The 20,153-nt window shown below is 36.4% G+C and overlaps 5 protein-coding genes and 1 long non-coding RNA gene across 21 annotated transcripts in view; 3 read left to right on the forward strand and 3 right to left on the reverse strand.

The window, feature by feature from the left end:
- LOC143152753 (elongation factor-like GTPase 1) overlaps positions 1 to 5,144 on the forward strand; it is a 31,321-nt gene extending 26,177 nt beyond the window's left edge. For all 5 annotated transcript variants that reach the window (XM_076323215.1, XM_076323211.1, XM_076323214.1 and 2 more), the window contains 2 exons: positions 2,007 to 2,191; positions 2,965 to 5,144. In XM_076323215.1, coding sequence (XP_076179330.1) covers positions 2,007 to 2,191; positions 2,965 to 3,153 — 374 coding nt within the window. In that variant the 3' untranslated portion in view covers positions 3,154 to 5,144. The remainder of the gene's footprint in view (positions 1 to 2,006; positions 2,192 to 2,964) is intronic.
- LOC143152760 (uncharacterized) lies at positions 359 to 3,881 on the reverse strand. Its single transcript, XR_012993634.1, has 3 exons — positions 2,911 to 3,881; positions 1,211 to 2,256; positions 359 to 1,142 (listed from the first exon to the last, which is right to left on the reverse strand). It is a non-coding gene; the product is annotated as an uncharacterized LOC143152760 (long non-coding RNA).
- Positions 5,145 to 5,732: 588 nt separating the features above from the next.
- Positions 5,733 to 7,740, reverse strand: LOC143152757 (uncharacterized). 2 transcript variants are annotated; one of them, XM_076323233.1, is made up of 3 exons: positions 7,478 to 7,740; positions 7,065 to 7,250; positions 5,733 to 6,938 (listed from the first exon to the last, which is right to left on the reverse strand). In XM_076323233.1, the coding sequence occupies exons 2-3, from the start codon at positions 7,101 to 7,103 to the stop codon at positions 5,781 to 5,783; spliced, it is 1,197 nt and encodes a 398-aa protein (XP_076179348.1). In that variant the 5' UTR covers positions 7,104 to 7,250; positions 7,478 to 7,740; the 3' UTR covers positions 5,733 to 5,780. The 2 variants fall into 2 exon arrangements, with proteins under 2 accessions (XP_076179348.1, XP_076179349.1); XM_076323234.1 differs by having other exon boundaries at positions 5,733 to 6,587; positions 6,669 to 6,938; positions 7,065 to 7,740.
- Clpx (Caseinolytic protease chaperone subunit) lies at positions 7,530 to 13,107 on the forward strand. Of its 10 annotated transcripts, none has more exons than XM_076323217.1 (8): positions 7,530 to 7,797; positions 7,853 to 8,176; positions 8,748 to 8,886; positions 8,969 to 9,166; positions 9,258 to 9,406; positions 9,669 to 9,858; positions 10,032 to 10,933; positions 11,030 to 13,107. In XM_076323217.1, exons 2-8 carry the CDS (start codon positions 8,162 to 8,164, stop codon positions 11,279 to 11,281), a joined length of 1,845 nt encoding a protein of 614 aa, XP_076179332.1. In that variant the 5' UTR covers positions 7,530 to 7,797; positions 7,853 to 8,161; the 3' UTR covers positions 11,282 to 13,107. The 10 variants fall into 10 exon arrangements, with proteins under 10 accessions (XP_076179332.1, XP_076179336.1, XP_076179334.1 ...); XM_076323221.1 differs by having other exon boundaries at positions 9,669 to 9,846; XM_076323219.1 differs by having other exon boundaries at positions 8,090 to 8,176.
- On the reverse strand, positions 12,287 to 14,631 carry LOC143152758 (mitochondrial outer membrane protein SLC25A46). Its single transcript, XM_076323235.1, has 5 exons — positions 14,280 to 14,631; positions 13,854 to 14,136; positions 13,602 to 13,658; positions 13,250 to 13,526; positions 12,287 to 13,164 (listed from the first exon to the last, which is right to left on the reverse strand). Exons 1-5 carry the CDS (start codon positions 14,443 to 14,445, stop codon positions 12,772 to 12,774), a joined length of 1,176 nt encoding a protein of 391 aa, XP_076179350.1. The 5' UTR covers positions 14,446 to 14,631; the 3' UTR covers positions 12,287 to 12,771.
- A 1,021-nt stretch (positions 14,632 to 15,652) lies between these two features.
- On the forward strand, positions 15,653 to 19,696 carry Asnrs (asparagine--tRNA ligase). 2 transcript variants are annotated; one of them, XM_076323629.1, is made up of 10 exons: positions 15,653 to 15,696; positions 15,951 to 16,051; positions 16,286 to 16,696; positions 17,155 to 17,312; positions 17,379 to 17,522; positions 17,729 to 17,877; positions 17,996 to 18,124; positions 18,252 to 18,501; positions 18,611 to 18,874; positions 18,992 to 19,696. In XM_076323629.1, exons 2-10 carry the CDS (start codon positions 16,021 to 16,023, stop codon positions 19,121 to 19,123), a joined length of 1,668 nt encoding a protein of 555 aa, XP_076179744.1. In that variant the 5' UTR covers positions 15,653 to 15,696; positions 15,951 to 16,020; the 3' UTR covers positions 19,124 to 19,696. The 2 variants fall into 2 exon arrangements, with proteins under 2 accessions (XP_076179744.1, XP_076179745.1); XM_076323630.1 differs by having other exon boundaries at positions 15,679 to 15,696; positions 15,956 to 16,051.
- The last annotated feature ends 457 nt before the right edge of the window (positions 19,697 to 20,153 follow it).

A 20,153-nucleotide genomic window follows, 5' to 3' on the forward strand; every position in this document is an offset into this window, starting at 1 on the left:
TGTTCGACTGGACTTGTAACGGCTAGAGCCAAACCATGAATGAATGCTCCCTTCTCTGCTCTTCTTTCTCCTCTCCTCTCCTCTCCTCTCCTCTCCTCTCCTCTCCTCTCCACTCCACTCCATTCTGTGCCGTACCATTTTACTCTACTCGACTTCACTTTACTCTATTCCACTCGACTCGACTCGACTCGACTCGACTCCACTCCACTCCACTCCACTCCACTCGACTCGACTCGACTCCACTCCACTCCACTCCACTCCACTCCACTCCACTCCACTCCACACCACACCACACCACACCACACCACACCACACCACACCACACCACACCACACCACACCACATCACACCACACCACACCACTCCACATCACTCTACTCTATTCTACTCTATTCTACTCGATTCAACTTCCTTCTTTCCGTGTGCTTTACCTTTCCAGATGTAACTAACACGCTCGAAACATTCTCGTTCGTTGGTCGCTATTCGCTTCGTCTTGCTATCGTTCGTGCATCGCAAGTTTCTTCGTATACGTCTACCTGACAAATATTTACTTACGGATAACTTTTTTATTCTTGTTTGTGTCTTATTTTGCTTGAAATTCTGCGGTAAACGAAACGAGTTCTAAACACGAGAAAGGTCGAATTCAAGCGAGCCAACCAGTCGTCTTTCGATTTTGTTTCTTCGGGTAATCGTAGGTGAAAGAAATCGAGAGACGGGAACCTTCTCCGAAACACGATATCCGTCATTGTCGGTTTACTACGAATTTGTTGCAAATGTTCAAAGCTGTTTCCCATTCTTTCGGATAGCTTTGCATCGATTCGATCTATCGATTCGTGCGAGTGTGCACCTATTCGAAAAATTGTCTATTACTTTCCGAGCTTTCGAACTCGCGCGGAATTTTTCTACCCTTGCACCAGGACTTCCCGATTGGGACGTTCGTGACCCGCAACTTTCCAATTGTAAAACATTTTCCAAGAATCGTGTTTGAGAATCACTGTTTCATTGATCGACGCCACCATCCATTCACTCGCATTTTCTCTCTTTTCCTCTCTAGCTCTTTCCTCTCTCGTTCCCACGGTCTCCCTTCTCCGCCGTCCTTGCAGACGTTGCGCTAATCTCCTCGCGGCTACTCTTCTGCGTTTCTGAAAACGAATAAAATGGAATCGGATCGAACTCGGTTCGGAGTAACGTAAAATTATCGACGAATTACCGGTATGCCGAATCGAGCCATCCAACGGGACGAGATCGTGATTCGTCTTTCGAACCGGACCTGGTTCAAGTTCTAGAGACCTGCGAGAAGAAAGGAACAATCCGTAAAACTATAGGGATATTTAATCAACACCTACACGATCGAAACAAATGTAGTTTTCTGCGTTAAAATTTCAACGTCCATCGCTACTCCGCCATGTTCGATAACTGTTTTTTTTTTTTTATGGAACATTCGCTAATGTATTTGTCTGTAAAACGCGGGAGAACCGCTGAATAACATGAACGAACTTCTCTCGGTGGAACGACGGGAAGGAGTGGGGAGGAACGCTTATCAACGGATTACCGGACAAAAGCGGAGTAGGGCGCGGTTGAGAACGGAGCGTCGAAACTCGACAAGTTGCGTATGCGTATTTAGAGGGGGGATTGTGATTCGAGTAATTGCACACAGAATTGGGTTTACCGGACTTTGGAAACCTTGTAGAGTCACGTTCGATTCAACGTTTGTTCGTAAAGTGGCAAACTTTTCGATAATGCTTGTATCTCGGAAAACATTGAAAAAGCTTACTCTCAACGTTTCCGTGGAACATGTTTCCCAGAAAATTCTCTCTTTAACGTTACACCACCTATCGTTCGAGATATTTCGACAAATTACGTTTCAAATTGTTACGCTTCCGATTCCGTATTTTCGTTTGACAATTATCCGCGTTAAGGTACACGAACGCGATACAACGATGACGATGCGCGCACACGCACGCAACGTATAGAGTACATGAAAAATAGCTGCGATTTTGTTTCAGGAAAACTGTACGCAGTATTTGGGAAAAGACAAGGCCGTGTGATCGCTGCGGAGAGTGCCGGATTCGGTGGACAGTTTCGCGTGTTAGCAACGTTACCTGTACCAGAGAGTTTTCAACTTGCCAGAGAGTTGCGAACTCAAACGTCCGGGCTGGCTAGTCCTCAACTGGTTTTCAGTCATTGGGAGGCAAGTTTTTCCATATCAAGGGACACTCGATATCTCCGTGTTTTTCCACTTTCCTCGATCGCAAACTGACCGGAAAACGTACGGAACACTCCTTACAACGAATAAATGTGTAACGGTGGTCGAAACGAACAACCGCGTGCTCGTTTGTACTTGTTCCTACAGACTACTGACTCGTAAGACAGAACTTGAGAAAATAGAAAACAACGTATTGATCTACGATACGAGTGTCATTTTTTTCGTTCCAAGTGCAAACGCGTTGACAAAGACTTTTAAGACTCGAGATGATCGTTCAACGTCGTACGACGTATTACGTAGAAAAATATTTATTACCGTTAAATTTCCATTCGCAGATAAATAAAAACAAGCGTTCTACCGCCAGACACCGATAACCAAACAAGACTCGAAACAGAGAAAGCGAGCGTACGCCGTGTATGAAATTTCGAATCGAATATTTTCCGTATTAAATTCTATCGGAGTGTCTATCGCGAACTTTACTCGAAGCACCATTTTTAATCGCGTATGTATCGCGTAATAATTAAATATTTTTCTTCGCAAAATCAAAGATTATCGTACTCGTTTTGACAACCTCTATTAGAGAATACATAAACAATCCATTATGGTAGACCGAACGATCCATTCGGGTGATTCGTTTTAAACATCTTACCCTTTATATTTTTCTCCGTGCTACTACGTTCAAGTATACCCATTTTCTTTCTTACCAATAATATCGTTGTTCGATGTCGATTGTACAAATTGTCTTCTTCGCGTCGCAGGTGATCGAGCAAGATCCTTATTGGACACCTTCCACGGACGAAGAATACCTTCACTTCGGTGACAAAGCGGACAGCGAAAATAGAGCCAAGAAGTACATAGATGCGGTCCGTCGACGAAAAGGTTTATCCGTGGATTCTCAGCTCGTTACGCATGCAGAAAAACAACGTACCCTTTCGAAGAACAAGTAATCCGAAGACGGTGTTCGATTTCAACGTCTTTGTCGAATCAATGTATATCCTCCTCCCGATGTATATACAAACTAACGATAAAGTGATCCAAATTATCGAGGAGAACTACGATTACCGACAATTCGATAGATTTCTGTAATACAATCTTCGTCTTCGTTAGTATGTACTAGAAGAAAAAAACAAACAAACAAATTGCAAAACGATCATGTGTACGTTACACATTAGTTATAAAACAAGATTACCTCTTCGACTCGACAAATATACCGTGCGAATAAACGTCATTTGCCTTATCGATTCGTAATTTCCGGGTTTCCAAAGTTATTATATTCCCGATGCGATTTTATACGAACACAGATTGTCCCGTAATTCCTTGTTTTCGATAAATCGTCGTATACAACTGCAGCTGATATTCAATTTCGATTGAACCGATTTTAGTTTATCAATTTTGATTTTATTGTAAAATCGTATCGAATCGGATTACCATACCTCAACAGCGCTACGACAATCTGTCGCTGGTAAAGAAACAAATTAAATGCAACAATTATTCTTCGATCTTGGAATATTTACAATTGTTTTTTAATCGATGCACGTATAGGCGGGACACATCGTAAACGAATATATTACGAAAACTTGTGTTTCGTTTCACTTTCTCCGTGTTCGTGAATATCGAACGAACGAAATAACGACTTATACCGAACGAGATTCAACCGGATTTGCATCGATACTCGACCCGATTCTTCGAAATACGAACCCACGTAAGAAAAACTCGTACGTTTTCGCTTTCTTTTCGACTGTACCACGAATCACGTAAAATCCTTTGTGTATGATTTTTAGTCCCCTTTAGTCGCAATGTCGAACAACGTAAAAGCAACCATACCGAGATGCATTCTCAGGGAAATACGACCGATCGATATAACGTGCACACCAAATCTATTCTTTGTTTACACTTTACAACATTCGTATTCTACCCAAAGATCGCGATCGACCAATTAACTCTTATTCCAAGTATGTACACCGGGGAGCATTAATTCCTTTTCGCTTCGAGGGAAAGTTGCACACTTTTTTTTCTTTCGGGTAGGTGTTTCGATTGGTATCCGAGCTGACGAGCTTCCCTTGTCTTGCTTGCCACACTATGTACGATGCAATGAATTTCGTAACATTTCGAGCGACCCAAATTGAAAATCATCTTTTCGTACGTCGTTTGTAAACTTTTCTTAGTCTCAAACGATTAATTTCTTTTCATTTATCGAAAACTTTCTTTCTTTTTTTCTATTATTATTATTATTGGTTAAGCGATAAACTAACCGAAATAAATTCCGACAGAAAATAACGGATCGTGTACAAAATCCAATTCTGTAAATGTATTTTAAATAAAAGTACCTTTCGAATGATTTATCTAACGGAACATAAATTAATAAAAGAAACAAGCACGGCCAAAATATAGTATGCGCATTGAAAATGTCGCTTAGTATTTACCTAAAAGTAAGTAACGTGCCAAATACGTAAAAAAAAAAAACTTCTCGATTCGAGACGTATACCACATTTTGATCGTTCGGACTCTAGCCGAAATCATTGAACGATTAATCTTTCTTCTTCTTCTTTATTCGATATTTACCGAATTATTTTGTACTCAATTTTCCCACGTTCGATATAATTAAATAACAATCGAAAACTACCTCAAGAATTAACGTTTCGCCCAACGATGAACCATACACGCGCGTACTTACGCAAAATAAATTTGGCGAAAAGTGATTTGGAACTCGTGCACGAGCGCTGGACGCAACTATTAGTTCATAATTGAACCTCGTTTTTAATCTTAATTAGTCCAAACCACTTTGTACTATTTATAATTAATGCAAATATTTAAATAAGAAATGCTAATAGAATATTTTTTACTCGTATGTGACTCGCGATAATATCAATTTCGATGAAAGTCGAATCATTGTATTTCTGTTACGGTGCAATAAAGTCGTTAAAAAAAGAAACCATGATCCGTAGAAAAATGAAATATCTGTCTATATAGCAAAAGAAAAAGAAAAAAGAAAACTAATTTTCTTCACATCGATAAATTTAACTGTTTAAGCATGAGTAGTATCGAGTAGTGCGATCACGTTCCTACGGTTCTCATGCAGAGTGTCAACGAGCACGAAAATGCGCTTCTATAACTTCCATGTTGAGACCTGAATTAGACTAGTATCTTATACGTTGCACGTCGCATATCGCATGCTGTGCAAATATACCCAAAACGTTCGACTAATATTTAGCAGCGTAAAAATCGCTCGTTTTTAGCACAAATTTAAATCGAGGCATCGAGTGCTCAACAGTGGATGTTCCCTTGGTCCTACTGTAACGTTTATTCGGCTCAATGTGCCGCTCGTTTATCATTTTTCGAATAGACTCTCGCAACTTCCTCTAGCGCGCAAACAGTTGAGCAATAAATTATATTATTTCAGCCTTAAATTACCATGTTTACGCGATACCATCCAAAATGCGAATCACGTCTCATTTTATTTTTATAACGATTAAATACGCGATTTTCTTAAAAGGAAGGGTAGATAGTAAATATGTCACTCGTGCGATCAACTTTCTTTTCCACAATTTTAATAGAGAATTTGTAATTTCATTACCTAATCCTCGTCAAATCGAATCTTTTTTCCTTGGAAACCTTGTTTCATAATCTCCTGTTGTTTTCTCCTGGCTATCCACGAGGGATGCAGATTTTCATTTTCCAAAGAATTTCCAATCTTAACATTTTTGTATGCAGTGGATGTCTTTTCAGCCGGTGTAACTATTTTCTTTTGTTTCCAATGTGCCATAGTATTCCTATCGTAGAAAGTATCCTCGTTATTGATTTTTCGTATTTTGGCGTTCATACTGTTTTCCCTGTTTACTTTCTCTCTCCTGAACTTGCCCCTTTCGTTTCTCACTCGTAGCGTGTTGAATCTGTTATCAAAGACATTTGTGTATCCGTTGGGTGAAAATGTTGTTACGTTGAAACTTGATACGACCTTGTACGAATTTAAAAAAAAGTCATCTATCTTTTTCCCAATTTCCACTGGCTTGTTAAACAACTCCTGTTTGTTATTTGCTTCGCATTTATCGGTCGCTCCCTCTGCGTTTGTCTCCTGCAAAAGTTCTGCGAATCTTTTAACGGCAGCTTCGTTACTTACAACGTTAGAAGTACACTTTGATCCTCTGTCGTTACTCGCATCGTTAATTTCTAGCATTTTCGTAAAATCTTTAATATTCCCTTCGAGCTGTTTCTCCGATCTCTCTTCCATCTGTTTGCGCGGAGACATTTTTCCGGACCGCTTATCGTATTTCGCATCCATTTCTACGCTTTGTTCTTGTCCAGCCTTATATTTTGAATTATCTTCCTGGAACTTATCCACGGAATCCTTTGTTTTTCTTTTCGCTGAATGCTTCCTTTTCCTCTGAGAAATATATTCTTTGTAATCTGGAAACTTCTCTTTAAATTCTATTATTTTTGCTTTTAAAGATTTGTAACAAACAACTTTGGTCATAGCCCTGGATTTATCGTCGGTGGACGAATTCTGCAATATTTCTTGTAAACGGTCCAAGTTTGCAATTCCAAATTTCGATATCTCATCGTCTTTGATTCCTTTTAAGGCAAAGACCTCTCTCAAAAACTTATCCGCTTTGTTTTTATTCTTTTCCAATTGCTTTTCACTACCACGATTGGTACGTAATCGTTTAGTTTCTCTAACCAATTTATTTACAATACGAATACGAGCCTGACGCACGTACTGTCTTAACGAAACAATCTGAAAAGTTAACAATGTAAAATTCGGTAAAATTGAAGCGAATAAACAAAATGTTTGAAAATTATCGATAGTTACCTGCGAACCTCAAAAGTTTGCTTATTTATGTCAAATTCAATAAAAACATACCTCGTTATTTACTTCCGTTCGAGCTGCCGTCAAAGTCATGTTGTCTGTGAAATTATCGTGTTAATATTTCAAAACAGAGCGAAAGAAAAGCACAGTTGAATTGATCAAAGAATCGCAAACTTTTGCCAATTTTACGTGGACCACGTAATGATACTGTTTGCAATCGTTTTTACACAACACTATCGCCTATATTCAAAAGAGCGCATGCTATGTGAACACATGGTAAAATAACTTGCATTCGTATAAACGAAGCAAATCAATTAAATGTATATAGTCGGATGATGCAAAGATACGTTGTTGTTTACTAGCCTACTAAACCCGTGACTGGCCGAAATTGTTTGAAATCATCCGTAAGGTAACGGAACGAATTTCATTCGTTCACCGACGTTTTTATTACGAGTGAAAATACTTACTGGTATAGATACACGCACGACACACTATTAAGCGCCCTCGAGTGACAATACCGTGCAGCATTCTGACGTTTTGTTAGCTCGTAGAAACGTCATTTCGTGTAATGCATGCTCGTGCAAAGGACGTCGGTTAACTTCGATCATAAAACCTAACACTAACGTAAACGTATGAAATTATTCTGGCCAGAGGACAGAGTGAGTGAATTGAAAAAATAACCGTGGCACATAGATTCCTGGAAGGAGAATCAACCATTAGTGGGAGAGTCTACATCGTTTCTCTGACCGTGACTGACTGCACATATATATATTCGCCACGTATGTAGGTATGTGCGTACGCGATCGTGTCGTACGATTCTCCAGCAATTTGGTGGTTTTTAGATATTTCGTTGATATGGAGGTAAATTTCGCGCAGCTTGAGCACCGATTGTTTTCAAGCAAATATTAAGAACAGCAAATACAACGTCGAAAGATTTCAGAAGGAAATCATCGAATGACCTTGAATCATGGTCAAGCAAATGTTGGACCTTCTAACGCGATATGTCAAATAGCCGTGTCTTTAAATTAATCTGTTTCTCTAATTCATTCGCGATAAACAATTTGTACAAAATTTTTTAGATCGGTGGACTTTTTACACATCTTGTGACAAAAATAAATAAATTATGAATAATAACGACTCTTTGTGCGCTAATGTTTATTCGGAAGGTTAGTATTTTCGACACTTGAGTGTTTTCGTCCAACCTCCAGCTTCTTCTTCAATGTTTATTTTTATATTGACGTTACGCTCGTACCCATATTTTACTTTCCTGATACGTACATCACAGCTTCGTTTCTTCTATAAACATTAAGTCACAGTGTTATATCTACTGTGATATTCTTTTTATTCTTCGATACCGTATTTCCGTTTCTCTTTGCCGCTCGTTGAAAGAAACATCAACTTTATTTTATATTTACACAATTTACACGAATTTCGTGCGAATACAACATTTGACTAGAATTTTATCAACATTCACGATAATTTGTAATACATTTTATTTTGTAATTGGTAATGGTATCGCGTTTGTAACATACTAAGCTAAACGTTTCTTTGATTACAGTCCTTTTATTAGACTGTTCGCTGAAATTACACAAATTTTTAATACATAAGATTATATTCTTCTTCTCGTATATTACCTCAATCGCGTTAGATTGTACTTAACTTTTGATTTTATGTAAATTTCTTTGAAGGTAACAAAAAATGCGCATTAATTTAACACGTTTTGTTTTATAATTTTAGGTTTTATCTAAAGCAATTTTCATTGTTTTATTTTTTTTGATATTCTCTGCAAAAGATCAAAGATCAAAAATGAGTTGTGTTCGTTGTTGCTTAATTAGCGCTGGACGTATAGTATCCTCCAATCATGTAGGAAATCGCGGTAAGTTTGCAATACATTTATTCTCGCGATCTCTCAAATTATTGCAATTCAAAAACAAATAACCATATGATTTCTGTGTTAGTTCACAAAATTGTGAGAGTAGCTGTGACTAGGTCCTTGATGATTGGTAGTACTTTAGGAAAAGCACCCACTGAACCAACACCACCCGGCAAAGACACTAATAAAAAAGAATCCTCCACCAGTAACGGTGGGACAAGGAAAACCACGCTTACCTGTCCAAAGTGTGGAGATCCTTGTACACACGTAGAAACCTTTGTGTGTAAGTAGAGAATGTGCGTAAGTTCTTCTACAGAGTATTTACCGAAATGCTACAGAATCATTCAGGATATAAGTGCATCTTTTTTTATTAGCATCAACGAGGTTCGTAAAGTGCGAAAAATGCCATCATTTCTTCGTTGTTCTGTCAGAGATAGATTCGAAAAGAAGTCTCAAAGAAGCATTGAGACCCGATGACACAAAACAAGAATTCTATAGAAAACCACCCCCTCCACCAAAGAAGGTAATAATTTCATCCAAGAGTTTTACAGGCAAATATTTTTGCAACAAAATAAAGGACTGTATATATGAGCACACTATATGTAACTGGAGGCATTAATGTAAAGCCATGATTCCACATATACAATGCGCAGCATAGAACACAATTAGGTCGCCTGTTTGGTGCAAGGTGCATTTTAAAAGCGATCCATTTTAAGTGCTTTAAGCGTATTCTGCTTCGCGTGTTGCATATGCGAGAGTGCTGCTTGACGTATTCATATTTTCAGATATTCGAGTATTTAAATAAACACGTTGTGGGACAAGAGTACGCTAAAAAAGTTCTGAGCGTTGCCGTTTATAATCACTATAAACGAATTTACAATAACTTGCCACTGCAGAATTCAGCGCAAGGATCTCCCAATACAACCGGTACACAAGATCTGAATCATCCCTTTACTCACAGAGGTCTTAAACCACGTAAATAACACTTTTCGCATGTAACGACAAAATCTAAAATGCGGTGTACAGTTCTTAATACGAAATATCCATAGCTAAACGCATACGTTTTAATTGGGTTTTGCAATGTATCATTAAAATCATCTGTATATCCATGTACTTGGACTGAATACACTTATTACTTTTCATTTTAGATTTGTTACATATTTCGACAATCGGAAATTCACTCGGGGTTGGATTTCAACAATTTCCCACGGGAAAGGAGCAAAAATCAACTGGCAATCAATCGACTCCTGGATCGGATATCTTGGATAATAAGCAGCATCGGTTAAAATTAGAAAAAAGTAATATTCTGTTACTCGGTCCAACCGGTAGTGGGAAAACTTTACTTGCGCAGACAATAGCCCAATGCTTAGACGTACCATTTGCAATTTGTGACTGTACGACGCTGACGCAAGCAGGCTATGTCGGCGAAGATATAGAAAGCGTTATCGCAAAACTCCTTCAAGATGCCAACTACGTAGTGGACAAAGCACAAATGGGTATTGTATTTTTAGACGAAGTTGATAAAATCGGCGCCGTTCCTGGTATACATCAGTTGCGGGACGTTGGTGGAGAAGGCGTTCAGCAAGGGATGCTAAAAATGTTAGAGGGTACGATTGTGAACGTACCCGAAAGAAATAGTTCCAGAAAATTACGCGGCGATACTTTGCAAGTCGACACCACAAATATTTTATTTGTTGCTTCCGGTGCTTACAATGGATTAGATAGATTAATCTCGCGGCGAAAAACCGAAAAGTATCTCGGATTTGGTGCAACGCCGTCTTCCGAGAGTCAAGGAAGGAGAGCCGCGAGTCTAGCAGATGTCGCAAATATGACACCTTCTTCAGAAAAAGATAACAAAGAGAAAGATTTTTTGCTACAGCAAGTCGAAGCAAGAGACTTGATTGATTTCGGTATGATTCCCGAATTTGTTGGCAGATTTCCTGTTCTAGTACCTTTTCACACTCTTAACAGGGATATGCTGGTCAGAATCCTGATTGAACCTCAAAATGCCATGGTTCCTCAATACCAAATGTTATTTTCAATGGACAAGGTATAGGATACAATTTACGTGTTGGAGCTTTTAATACTTATATATCATATATACACAAAATTTCAGATTTTGTTTAATTCACTTTCTGGTTTGCAGGTAGAATTAACGTTCACCACTGAGGCTTTGAATGCGATAGCCGCATTAGCGATGGAGAAGAAAACTGGCGCAAGAGGACTTCGAGCAATAATGGAGTCGTTACTATTGGAACCCATGTTCGAAGTACCTGGTAGCGATGTAATGTCCGTTCACGTGACCGAAGGATGTGTACGAGGACAGGAGAAACCGCAGTATGTCAAAAGAACCGATGCCACCGAGGACGAGTTGCAAGCTCAGCATATACACAATTAACAAATTATTAAAACGAAAGGCGTGTCACACATCTGAACCTTCCTCTCTCCCTTTCCTAAATATCGTTCGATACTACACTTACAGAGATATTTTTCAATATACTGTATAAGAGGGTGACGACATAAGAAAACAAGATTTTCAAGCAAAAGGATTTATATCTTTGAAATTACGATAACGGTTTTTATAAAAATGCGTACGCATATTGATCGAGTCAAACAGTGATATTTTATTAGTTTTGCGAATAATTCGAAATCGTACGAAAGGATATTTGATCGAAAAATATACTTTTCCTTCTCCTTCGCTTCTGACTGTTTACGCAGGAAATTAAGCAAAAACTTTCGTATACTGTCGCTTAAACTAGATATATTTCGACTACAATGGGAACAGAAAATCAATATTTTCGTTCCTTACAAACACGACATTTATGAGTACGTTCTGTACATTATTACACTTCAGAGATAAAAACGAAGTTAATGATACTTGTGCACTAATTCGTACATATTGTATAATGGGTAACGTATCCAAAATTTTAGGCAAATATTAAGTTTCGTAAAAGAAACATTAGAGTTTGAAAATCGATGAGAATAATGATGCATCGATAAGTAAATCAAGAATGTTTGTAACATATTGTACATATACATGATAGTTTAGCGAAAATAACGAAATTAGAAGTTTAGAAACTACACGTACTTTTTAACAGTAACGTTAAACAGAAACACTCGTTACCGACAAATATAAGTTACTTGAGAACATTTTATTAGCGTGTGTATACATATATATATATATATATATATATATATATATATATATATATATTATACATACATACATACATACATACACGCGCGGTAATATATATGTGTATATCATACATATTACATATGCTATAGGTATAAAAAAGAAGGCTGTGTAATATATGATACAAGATGAAAAAAGTACATGTGAAATTGTAAACAAATATTACTGAGATTATTAGTAATATTTATTACTAAATATTATGTAATATTAATTTCATGAAATATGTTGTCGGTTCTCGGGCATCGACACATTCATCTCTTTATTAGTAATAAAATCAGAAGTAATACAATAGATACATAAAGTACTTCCTCTGTCTACTATGTTTCAACGAACAAATGGACTTTTTATATGCGCCATTGTCAGTGATTCGACGGTTTTAACATTTCCATTTTATAATACACTTAAAACGATGAAATTTGAAAATTTGAAAATTTGAAATTCTCTTTCTCCATTTCTTGTTAAAAAAAATTTGTTTGTTTTTCTTTTAAATAGTTAATAAAAGCACATAATAAACTAAAAAATGAAACGTTTCAAGTAGTTGATAGTTTTACACGTGTTATATGATCTCGCCTATACAGTTAACTATTCAAGCAGAATATGCAAAAATGTAATCAAACAAATGGTAATGTCCACAGTTAACAAGTCGAAAATAAAGCACGCATGTTTTTTGTCCCTTAATTTTCGTTATAATTCTAATGTGACGGTTTTCGTGTCGACTTTGATGCTGAACTCAATATCGTTATTAATTTCACACCGAACCATTTAATCGCCCGCGCTAATATTATTTCCATAGTAAATGCAAAAAGATAAGCACCGAACCCTTTGTAAAAACCAAAAGGACCTTCGGTAAAAATTATTGTGTGGTAACAATCCCATGTTCCACTGTATCCGGTTAGCAGCGGCGTTACGCTACGCCCAGTATCCAAGTTGTCGATAATAGTACGCGTACCTTGAAGATGAAGTCTGTGAATCACTGTTTCCCAAGGATAAAACAATACATCTGTAATAAACATGGAAACCAATCCTGACTGTAGCTCTATATCAAGTATAGCTTCCTCGGACAGCAAATCTTTGCTATATGCACCCTTCGCGTAACATACAAATGGTGTTATGTACACATATTCCAAAGTATTTATCTCCAATGGTAAACAACTTTTGTCTGTAACTTACTTGTAACTCTTGAGTGTATTTTTTCCTACTCTGCATACTGTGACTGGTAATTCTCAGAACAGTCAAGTTAAAGAGATATTTACAGACTTCGTAAGCAATAGTCGGTGGCAAAAGTGCATATACAGAGATTAGTCTACCCTTATTGCTCACATCGACTAAACGAATTGCACCATCTCGAAAGACGTCTAATATTCCAGGTTTTTCGGATGCAATTTCGGACTGTACCGTTTCAACTAACGATGCAGAGAAAAACGGTGTTGCCAGACCTATCGAAACACTATTATACTTCCTATTAATATTCCCTGTAAATAAATTTAAGGTGTAAGAAGCATATACGCCAATCTATTATTACCATTTTAAAAGAACATGCTGAACAAACTCTTTCAACGAACTGTTCCGCGTTATTTCCCTAAAATCAAACGTTTTATTATTATTAATTTGTATTGTACCTTGTAATGCCTGTATTTCAAATATTTTAGTCGTACGTAAATACATGTATACAATGTTGATCCAATTTAAAATATTCTTCCATTTAACATTTTAATCATTTATATATCTAAAACTTGCAATAAATACAAAATATATTTTACAACGGTCACCTTACTTTGGCCATAGCGTAATTTTATAAATAAAATCTTCAATAGCTAACATCATTCCTTTCACAAGCAAAACCGATCCAACTCCTTTCCAAAGTGTACCTAATCCTTGAGTTTGATGAAGACGCATGATTACAGGTACCAAAGTAAATGGTATTATATGATATTTGGTTGATCCAGGGTTTACTTGGCATTGTCTTTTTAGAACCGTGAATGGATGAATTAATAAAGTTTCGGTGATTAAGGTTGCTAAACCACAACCAGCGGCAATGTATGTTTTCAGAATGAGAGCTGAAAACCAAAAGTTACTCAAAATATTACTTCAATGAAAATTACTGGTCTAAAGTTAAACTTTCAGTGTCTATCGCGTGAAAGTGAGCTAGTCTATAAAATGAAATGCGGTTCATTTATTTCGATCCCTTATCGAAACTTACCAGTGGTAAAAGGACAATCTTCGGGATAAATATGCTCATCGGAAACATCCGAAGGATGAATAACCTCTTCTCCTTCTTTGTATGGATACGAGTAATTGTTTCCACCTTCCCAAAACCTTGTACGTTTTCCACGATAGACTCTCTTATGATCCTTCAGACCAGCCATTACTAAATCAAGTGGTTCTCAAAAATCGTAATTATGCATTCCGAATATCAAAAACTTTTAAATCAACATTTTCCTTCTTCGATACCCAAAATCGTACTACCATCTTGGAAACTCTGGTATATACCTGCATGCAATCATAATCCTAGTACGTATACTTGTTACAAATATTTTCATTAACCAATTGAGACTTTACGTATAATTTAAAAATATCTTACATTCGTAAGTATATACTAGATAATCTATGTAATCGTTTCAAGTTGCAACTCCGCTATTAATGCAGCTGGGGAAAACTATCGATCGAAGAAGCTGGATTGAAATTCAACAAATACATTATTCTTTTTAAATGAAAATTTATCTTTTTATAGGCATAGATTGAATCATCTAATCGTTCTACATAAAAAAATGTGGAGGTAAAGTTGTAGAAAAATATATAATTGGTTCTTGAGGTATTTTAAATAAATGTCTTTATTGACAAAGATACTCAAATGCGTGGAACATCTAGCATATTACAATTACCGTATATGATAAAAATTTATTTTATTTAGATAGTTTTACCTATAAATCCAGACTTGTAATTATTTAAAAAAAAAAAACAAAGGTTTTTACTAACATGCACTATTTAATATTCTCAAACCTACCGTCAAGAATTGGACAACAATACATAAGTACATAATTGTATGTATCTCAAGATACACCAGCAAAGATAAATTATCAAAATATGCAGGTTTTTCTTGCAATCGTGCTGTCAAAAAAAGACAAATTATATACAAAATTTATTAATTTATCCCCAGTAATGACATCAAAATATGTATTTTAAAAATATATCTTTTAGCGTTTAAGACAAGGTATACTGAATCAGTCTTACTGACTAATTCACCAGCAAAAACTGGACAAAACTCCAATCTATTTTTGAAAATTCTTTTCAATTTACGTTCCAAAATCGAAACGAAAAATTGAATGAAAAGTCTTTTCCTTTTTATAGATTTAATTTATTGATTTTGTGAAACGAAGGATCCTAATGGATTATTATTTAGTAATGAATAGAAGTATTGAATGATTATTTGCACTCGCTGCTGTAATTTGTAGCCGCTTCGAATAAAACCAAAGTAGGTTAAATTAGTGCTTTGGAATAGAAGTAGGAATAGATGGAGCCACAACGAGGTTTGAATCTTTCTGATTCACGTGTGATCCTCTAAGTAGTATATATGGATCCACGCAACCTCTCAAGGTTTACACGTTGCACATAGCAAGGTAAGATATTGATTTGTACCGGATACAATTTTTATGGAACGGTTCAACCAATATCTGTACATTTAATAATTGTGTTTACGTGGAGCAGTCACTAACTACGTGTTAATGCACGGTGAACCGTAACACTTCACCCTTACGTATAACCACAGTAAAATTAAAATAACAAATTGCATTTATTTAAAGTTTGCAACTGTCAAATCATAATTATACATGTATAACAGTTACAACTTTTATGTTTGAAAACATAATTAAAGTTTAGGATTGTCAGTAAAGAAGAGCAAACATCATAGGAAAAAGGAAAAGAAATTTGACATCGAAACGATAATGGCTATGACAATATTGGACCCGATGCCGGGTAAGTATTTATTACTTGTGTTATGTTTCTTGTGAGCAAGCAATGGATTTGAATTAAAATTATTTTCACATTTCCAACGCGGTGTTAATATTTTTAAGAATTATGCTTTTAAGATGTACATAATTACGAAAATCGTGTCATACTGTCCACATTTGGAGAAAAAATTAAATAACATGACACTTATAATTTTAATGTATAAAGGACGGAAAACAGTTTTCACACATTTTGTTTCAGATGCTATTTACACATCTCAAAAGAATGGAAACGACGAAACGGGTGATGGTTCTGAATGTAATCCTTTCAAAACAATTTTAAAAGCAATGCGTTACATTGGAAGGGAACCATTTCCACCGATTTATCAAGATTCTCAAGAAGATGGCAAAAAGTATGAAGTAGCGTCTAAGTCTCAATTAAAGAAAGTCCAAAAAATTTGGGCAAGAGAACAGTATAAGAATGAGAACAAACAAAAGAAATTATTGGGGGACGAAGAAAAGAGATTGAAGAACTTAGAAGAAGCTAAAACAATCGTAATTCAAGTAGATCAGACGTTGTTACCCGCTGTCTGTATCAAAATCCAGAAAAGTATTGATTATCGAGATCGACGTGTAAAACTGTTTGGATGGGTACACAGGCTTAGACGTCAAGGTACTATTTGTCCAAATGATTCTGTTCAGACTATCACACAATAGGTTGCTCGATAAGTTTTGTTGTTCGATAGGAAATGGAGCTATTAGGTTTGTTGTTTTATTTTTCTATAGATGGTACTACTGTTTGATGAACATGTGTGTAAAGTTTCAGGTAGATCCGTTGACTCGTTCGTATATTTACAGTTGTTCAAAGTTGAAGTGTCATAGTATGTTTTTTACAATGGAAGAAACGACAAGACGTATCAAACGACCTAGTATATATGAAAAATTTTAAGCACGTTTCAACTTCCAATCGATAGAATGCACGTAATCTCGCTCTATCGGCTGGAAATTGAAACATAGCACTCTCTGTGCGTCTACAATAGTATGGACAAGATCATTTGGATCGAGTATAAATCATTTTGTAATGAATTATTATTGTTTTACAAATATCAACTTGGTATTTTATTGTAATAGGCAAAGCACTGATGTTTGTTACACTGAGAGATGGAACTGGTTTTCTGCAGTGTGTAATTAGCGATCTTTTATGTCAAACGTACGACGCACTGACATTATCCACCGAAGCTTCCATAGAAGTGTTTGGAACTCTGAAAACAGTGCCCGAAGGAAAAAATGTATTATATTGTGCATTACAAAGATTATCGAAAATTGATCGCGATACAATGATCTCTGATTTTTAGGCTCCAAATGGACACGAATTGCATGTCGATTACTGGAGATTAATAGGAACATCTCCTCCCGGTGGTGCAGATTCTATATTAAACGAAGAAGCTCTTCCAGACGTGCAGTTGGATAACAGACACATTATGATACGTGGTGAAAATGTAAGATAATTAACGTAAACAGATACTTTGTTGAATTGTAAATGATTTACTTTTGATTGAAAAAATGAAAATTGAACATTGACTTTATTTGTAACGTACTGTTTCTCATTAGAAATTACTTTTATTTTTACAGAGGTAGCTTATATTTAAATCATAATTAACTATTTTGGTTATCTAAGGGATTGATTATGATTTACTTGTTCTAGACATCTCGCGTATTGATCATGAGATCTATATTGACGAACGCATTTAGGGATCATTACAAGGAAAGAGGTTATTACGAAGTAACACCACCAACTTTGGTACAAACACAGGTAGAAGGTGGCTCGACATTGTTTAAATTGAATTACTTTGGGTAAGTGTAGAAAGACATTAATTGTTTGTTTCTTTCATTCGTATATATTTCTCAGGAAATATTGTGCTTGGATTTAACTTATTTGGTTATTGTTTAAAAGTTTAACTTTTATTTGTAGAGAAGAAGCGTTTCTAACTCAAAGTTCGCAGCTTTACCTCGAAACTTGTCTTCCAGCAATGGGCGATGTGTATTCTATCGCACAATCTTACAGAGCAGAACAATCTAGGACTCGGAGACATCTTGCAGAGTAAATACGCAGAATTCGTGATATTCTCTGGTTTATTTTGTGCAGTTTCTTTAACTGAAATTGAAGCGAACATTAAGAAAAAAAAATTCGTATAAATAAAATTTATACAGAGTTCTCTACTTGTTAGATATACGCATGTGGAGGCAGAGTGCCCATTTATTACATTCGAGGACTTACTCGATCGTTTAGAAGATTTAATATGCGATGTTGTCGATCGCGTTTTAAATTCGTCTTACGGTTATCTCGTCAAAGAACTGAATCCAGATTTTGTAATACCAAAAAAGCCGTTCAAGAGGATGAATTATAGTGACGCAATCGAGTATCTCCGAGCTAACGGCATAACCAAAGAAGACGGAACATTTTATGAATTTGGGGAGGTACGATCAATAAATATGGATGTCGCTCGAGAATCAATTATTTTTTTTATTTTCTTACTTTACTCTTTTTAACATGGGAAAACAAACGACTTGGAATTGATAATTGCAGGACATTCCAGAAATGCCAGAGAGAAAAATGACTGACACAATAAACGAGCCGATAATGCTATGTAGATTTCCTACGGAAATTAAATCGTTTTATATGCAACGTTGCGCTGATGATAAACGCCTCACAGAATCCGTGGATGTGCTTTTGCCGAACGTCGGCGAGATAGTTGGCGGTTCGATGCGTATTTGGAATCACGATGAATTGTTGGAGGGTTATTCTCGCGAAAACATTGACCCAAAACCCTATTATTGGTACACGGATCAGGTAAGGCTCACAATTCAACATAAATAAATGAATAAATAAATAGACACGCGCGCACACACACACACACTAATATATTTGGTTCACGTTATTAATGGACTTTTTATGTAATTTATTCAGCGAAAATATGGAACTTGCCCTCACGGTGGATACGGATTGGGTCTCGAAAGGTTCCTTTGTTGGCTTTTAAACAGATACCATATACGCGAAGTATGCCTTTACCCACGCTTCTTGGAACGTTGTCGTCCTTAGATCTCTAAATTTGTCACTTCCGTGCCGGCGTCTGTTTACGGAAGTAATCCATAACTGTTTTTACTTTTAAAGTTTTAATCTTACATGAAACTATTGGCAAATCTAGAGACTCGATTATGAAATATATTAAGATTAATATGTTTGTGATTTGTTCCATTTGCTTGTGATTCTAAAATATGCAAGTATTGTAAAAAGTCGATTTAGTAGAGGACTAAGTAGACAGTGCCGCTGTCTAAACACCCCAGCGATAATCGAAGATCAGATCTCTTTGATGAATTTATGCTTTGTGCGCGATATGTAACACACTTACATATCGCGCTCCATTTTTCTCCAATTCTCGTTTCTTTTATAATACTAATATTTGGCAAAATCAGCGCCTATACAATAAACGGGTAAAAGTAATTTCCTGCTGGTGACGTTAGAAAAGTTTAGCTCCTCTCTCGCAGAAGAGTATCGTTCCGGGATTATGTTTTCTTCGAGGATCGGGCGCTCGTACGTCCTAGGCCCGAATTTACACGAACGAATTGTGTCAACTTTATTCAGTTAAATGTCAATAAAATGAATTTATCGTTTTCTTTCACTTTTACTCGGAAAGTTTTACGCGGTCCGAGCGATCCTCTGTCTACGCGTACTCGATATTCGGCGTTCGACGGTCGAGTAGGACACGCGGCACGTGTACGAGATCGAATTTCATTCCCCAACGAAAACATTTATCATTTTTCTATCGTGTATCGTATTCTTACGAAACTATGTTCAGCGGATGTTTAATTGTACTTTATTCGAATAACTTATGATTTCCATTAATATACGCGTCCCTTTGCCAAAGCATTGATAGTATTTGAATAAAGATATTCTAAAAAATATAAATATTTGGTCTGTTATTAGTGAACGAAATTCAATCATCGTCCCTGTATCGACGATTATCGATAACTTTATACGTCGTTGATAAAGTCAGGTCAGTTTGCCTCCACATTCGAGAGAGACGGGATCTAGTAGATACCTGTGAATCCTTTTGACCGACCTACCGATT

The sequence above is a fragment of the Ptiloglossa arizonensis genome, chromosome 11 (assembly GCF_051014685.1).
Source record: "Ptiloglossa arizonensis isolate GNS036 chromosome 11, iyPtiAriz1_principal, whole genome shotgun sequence".
Classification (NCBI taxonomy): domain Eukaryota; kingdom Metazoa; phylum Arthropoda; class Insecta; order Hymenoptera; family Colletidae; genus Ptiloglossa; species Ptiloglossa arizonensis.

Bases quoted from the DNA above. Each gene is read 5' to 3' on its own strand.
- LOC143152758 (XM_076323235.1), bottom strand. From the start codon at position 14,445: ATGGCTGGTCTGAAGGATCATAAGAGAGTCTATCGTGGAAAACGTACA. The intron at 14,137-14,279 runs GTAAGTTTCGAT...TTTGGTTTTCAG, and splicing joins AGATTGTCCTTTTACCACTG to CTCTCATTCTGAAAACATAC. The intron at 13,527-13,601 runs GTAATAATAGAT...GAAGTATAATAG, and splicing joins CAGCATGTTCTTTTAAAATG to TGTTTCGATAGGTCTGGCAA.
- Clpx (XM_076323217.1), top strand. The intron at 9,167-9,257 runs GTAAGTAGAGAA...TTTTTTTATTAG, and splicing joins ACACGTAGAAACCTTTGTGT to CATCAACGAGGTTCGTAAAG. The intron at 9,859-10,031 runs GTAAATAACACT...TTTTCATTTTAG, and splicing joins TCACAGAGGTCTTAAACCAC to ATTTGTTACATATTTCGACA.
- Asnrs (XM_076323629.1), top strand. From the start codon at position 16,021: ATGGCTATGACAATATTGGACCCGATGCCGG. The intron at 16,697-17,154 runs GTACTATTTGTC...TTATTGTAATAG, and splicing joins ACACAGGCTTAGACGTCAAG to GCAAAGCACTGATGTTTGTT. The intron at 18,125-18,251 runs GTAAATACGCAG...TCTACTTGTTAG, and splicing joins ACTCGGAGACATCTTGCAGA to ATATACGCATGTGGAGGCAG.
- LOC143152757 (XM_076323233.1), bottom strand. From the start codon at position 7,103: ATGACTTTGACGGCAGCTCGAACGGAAGTAAATAACGAG. The intron at 6,939-7,064 runs GTATGTTTTTAT...TTAACTTTTCAG, and splicing joins GAACGGAAGTAAATAACGAG to ATTGTTTCGTTAAGACAGTA.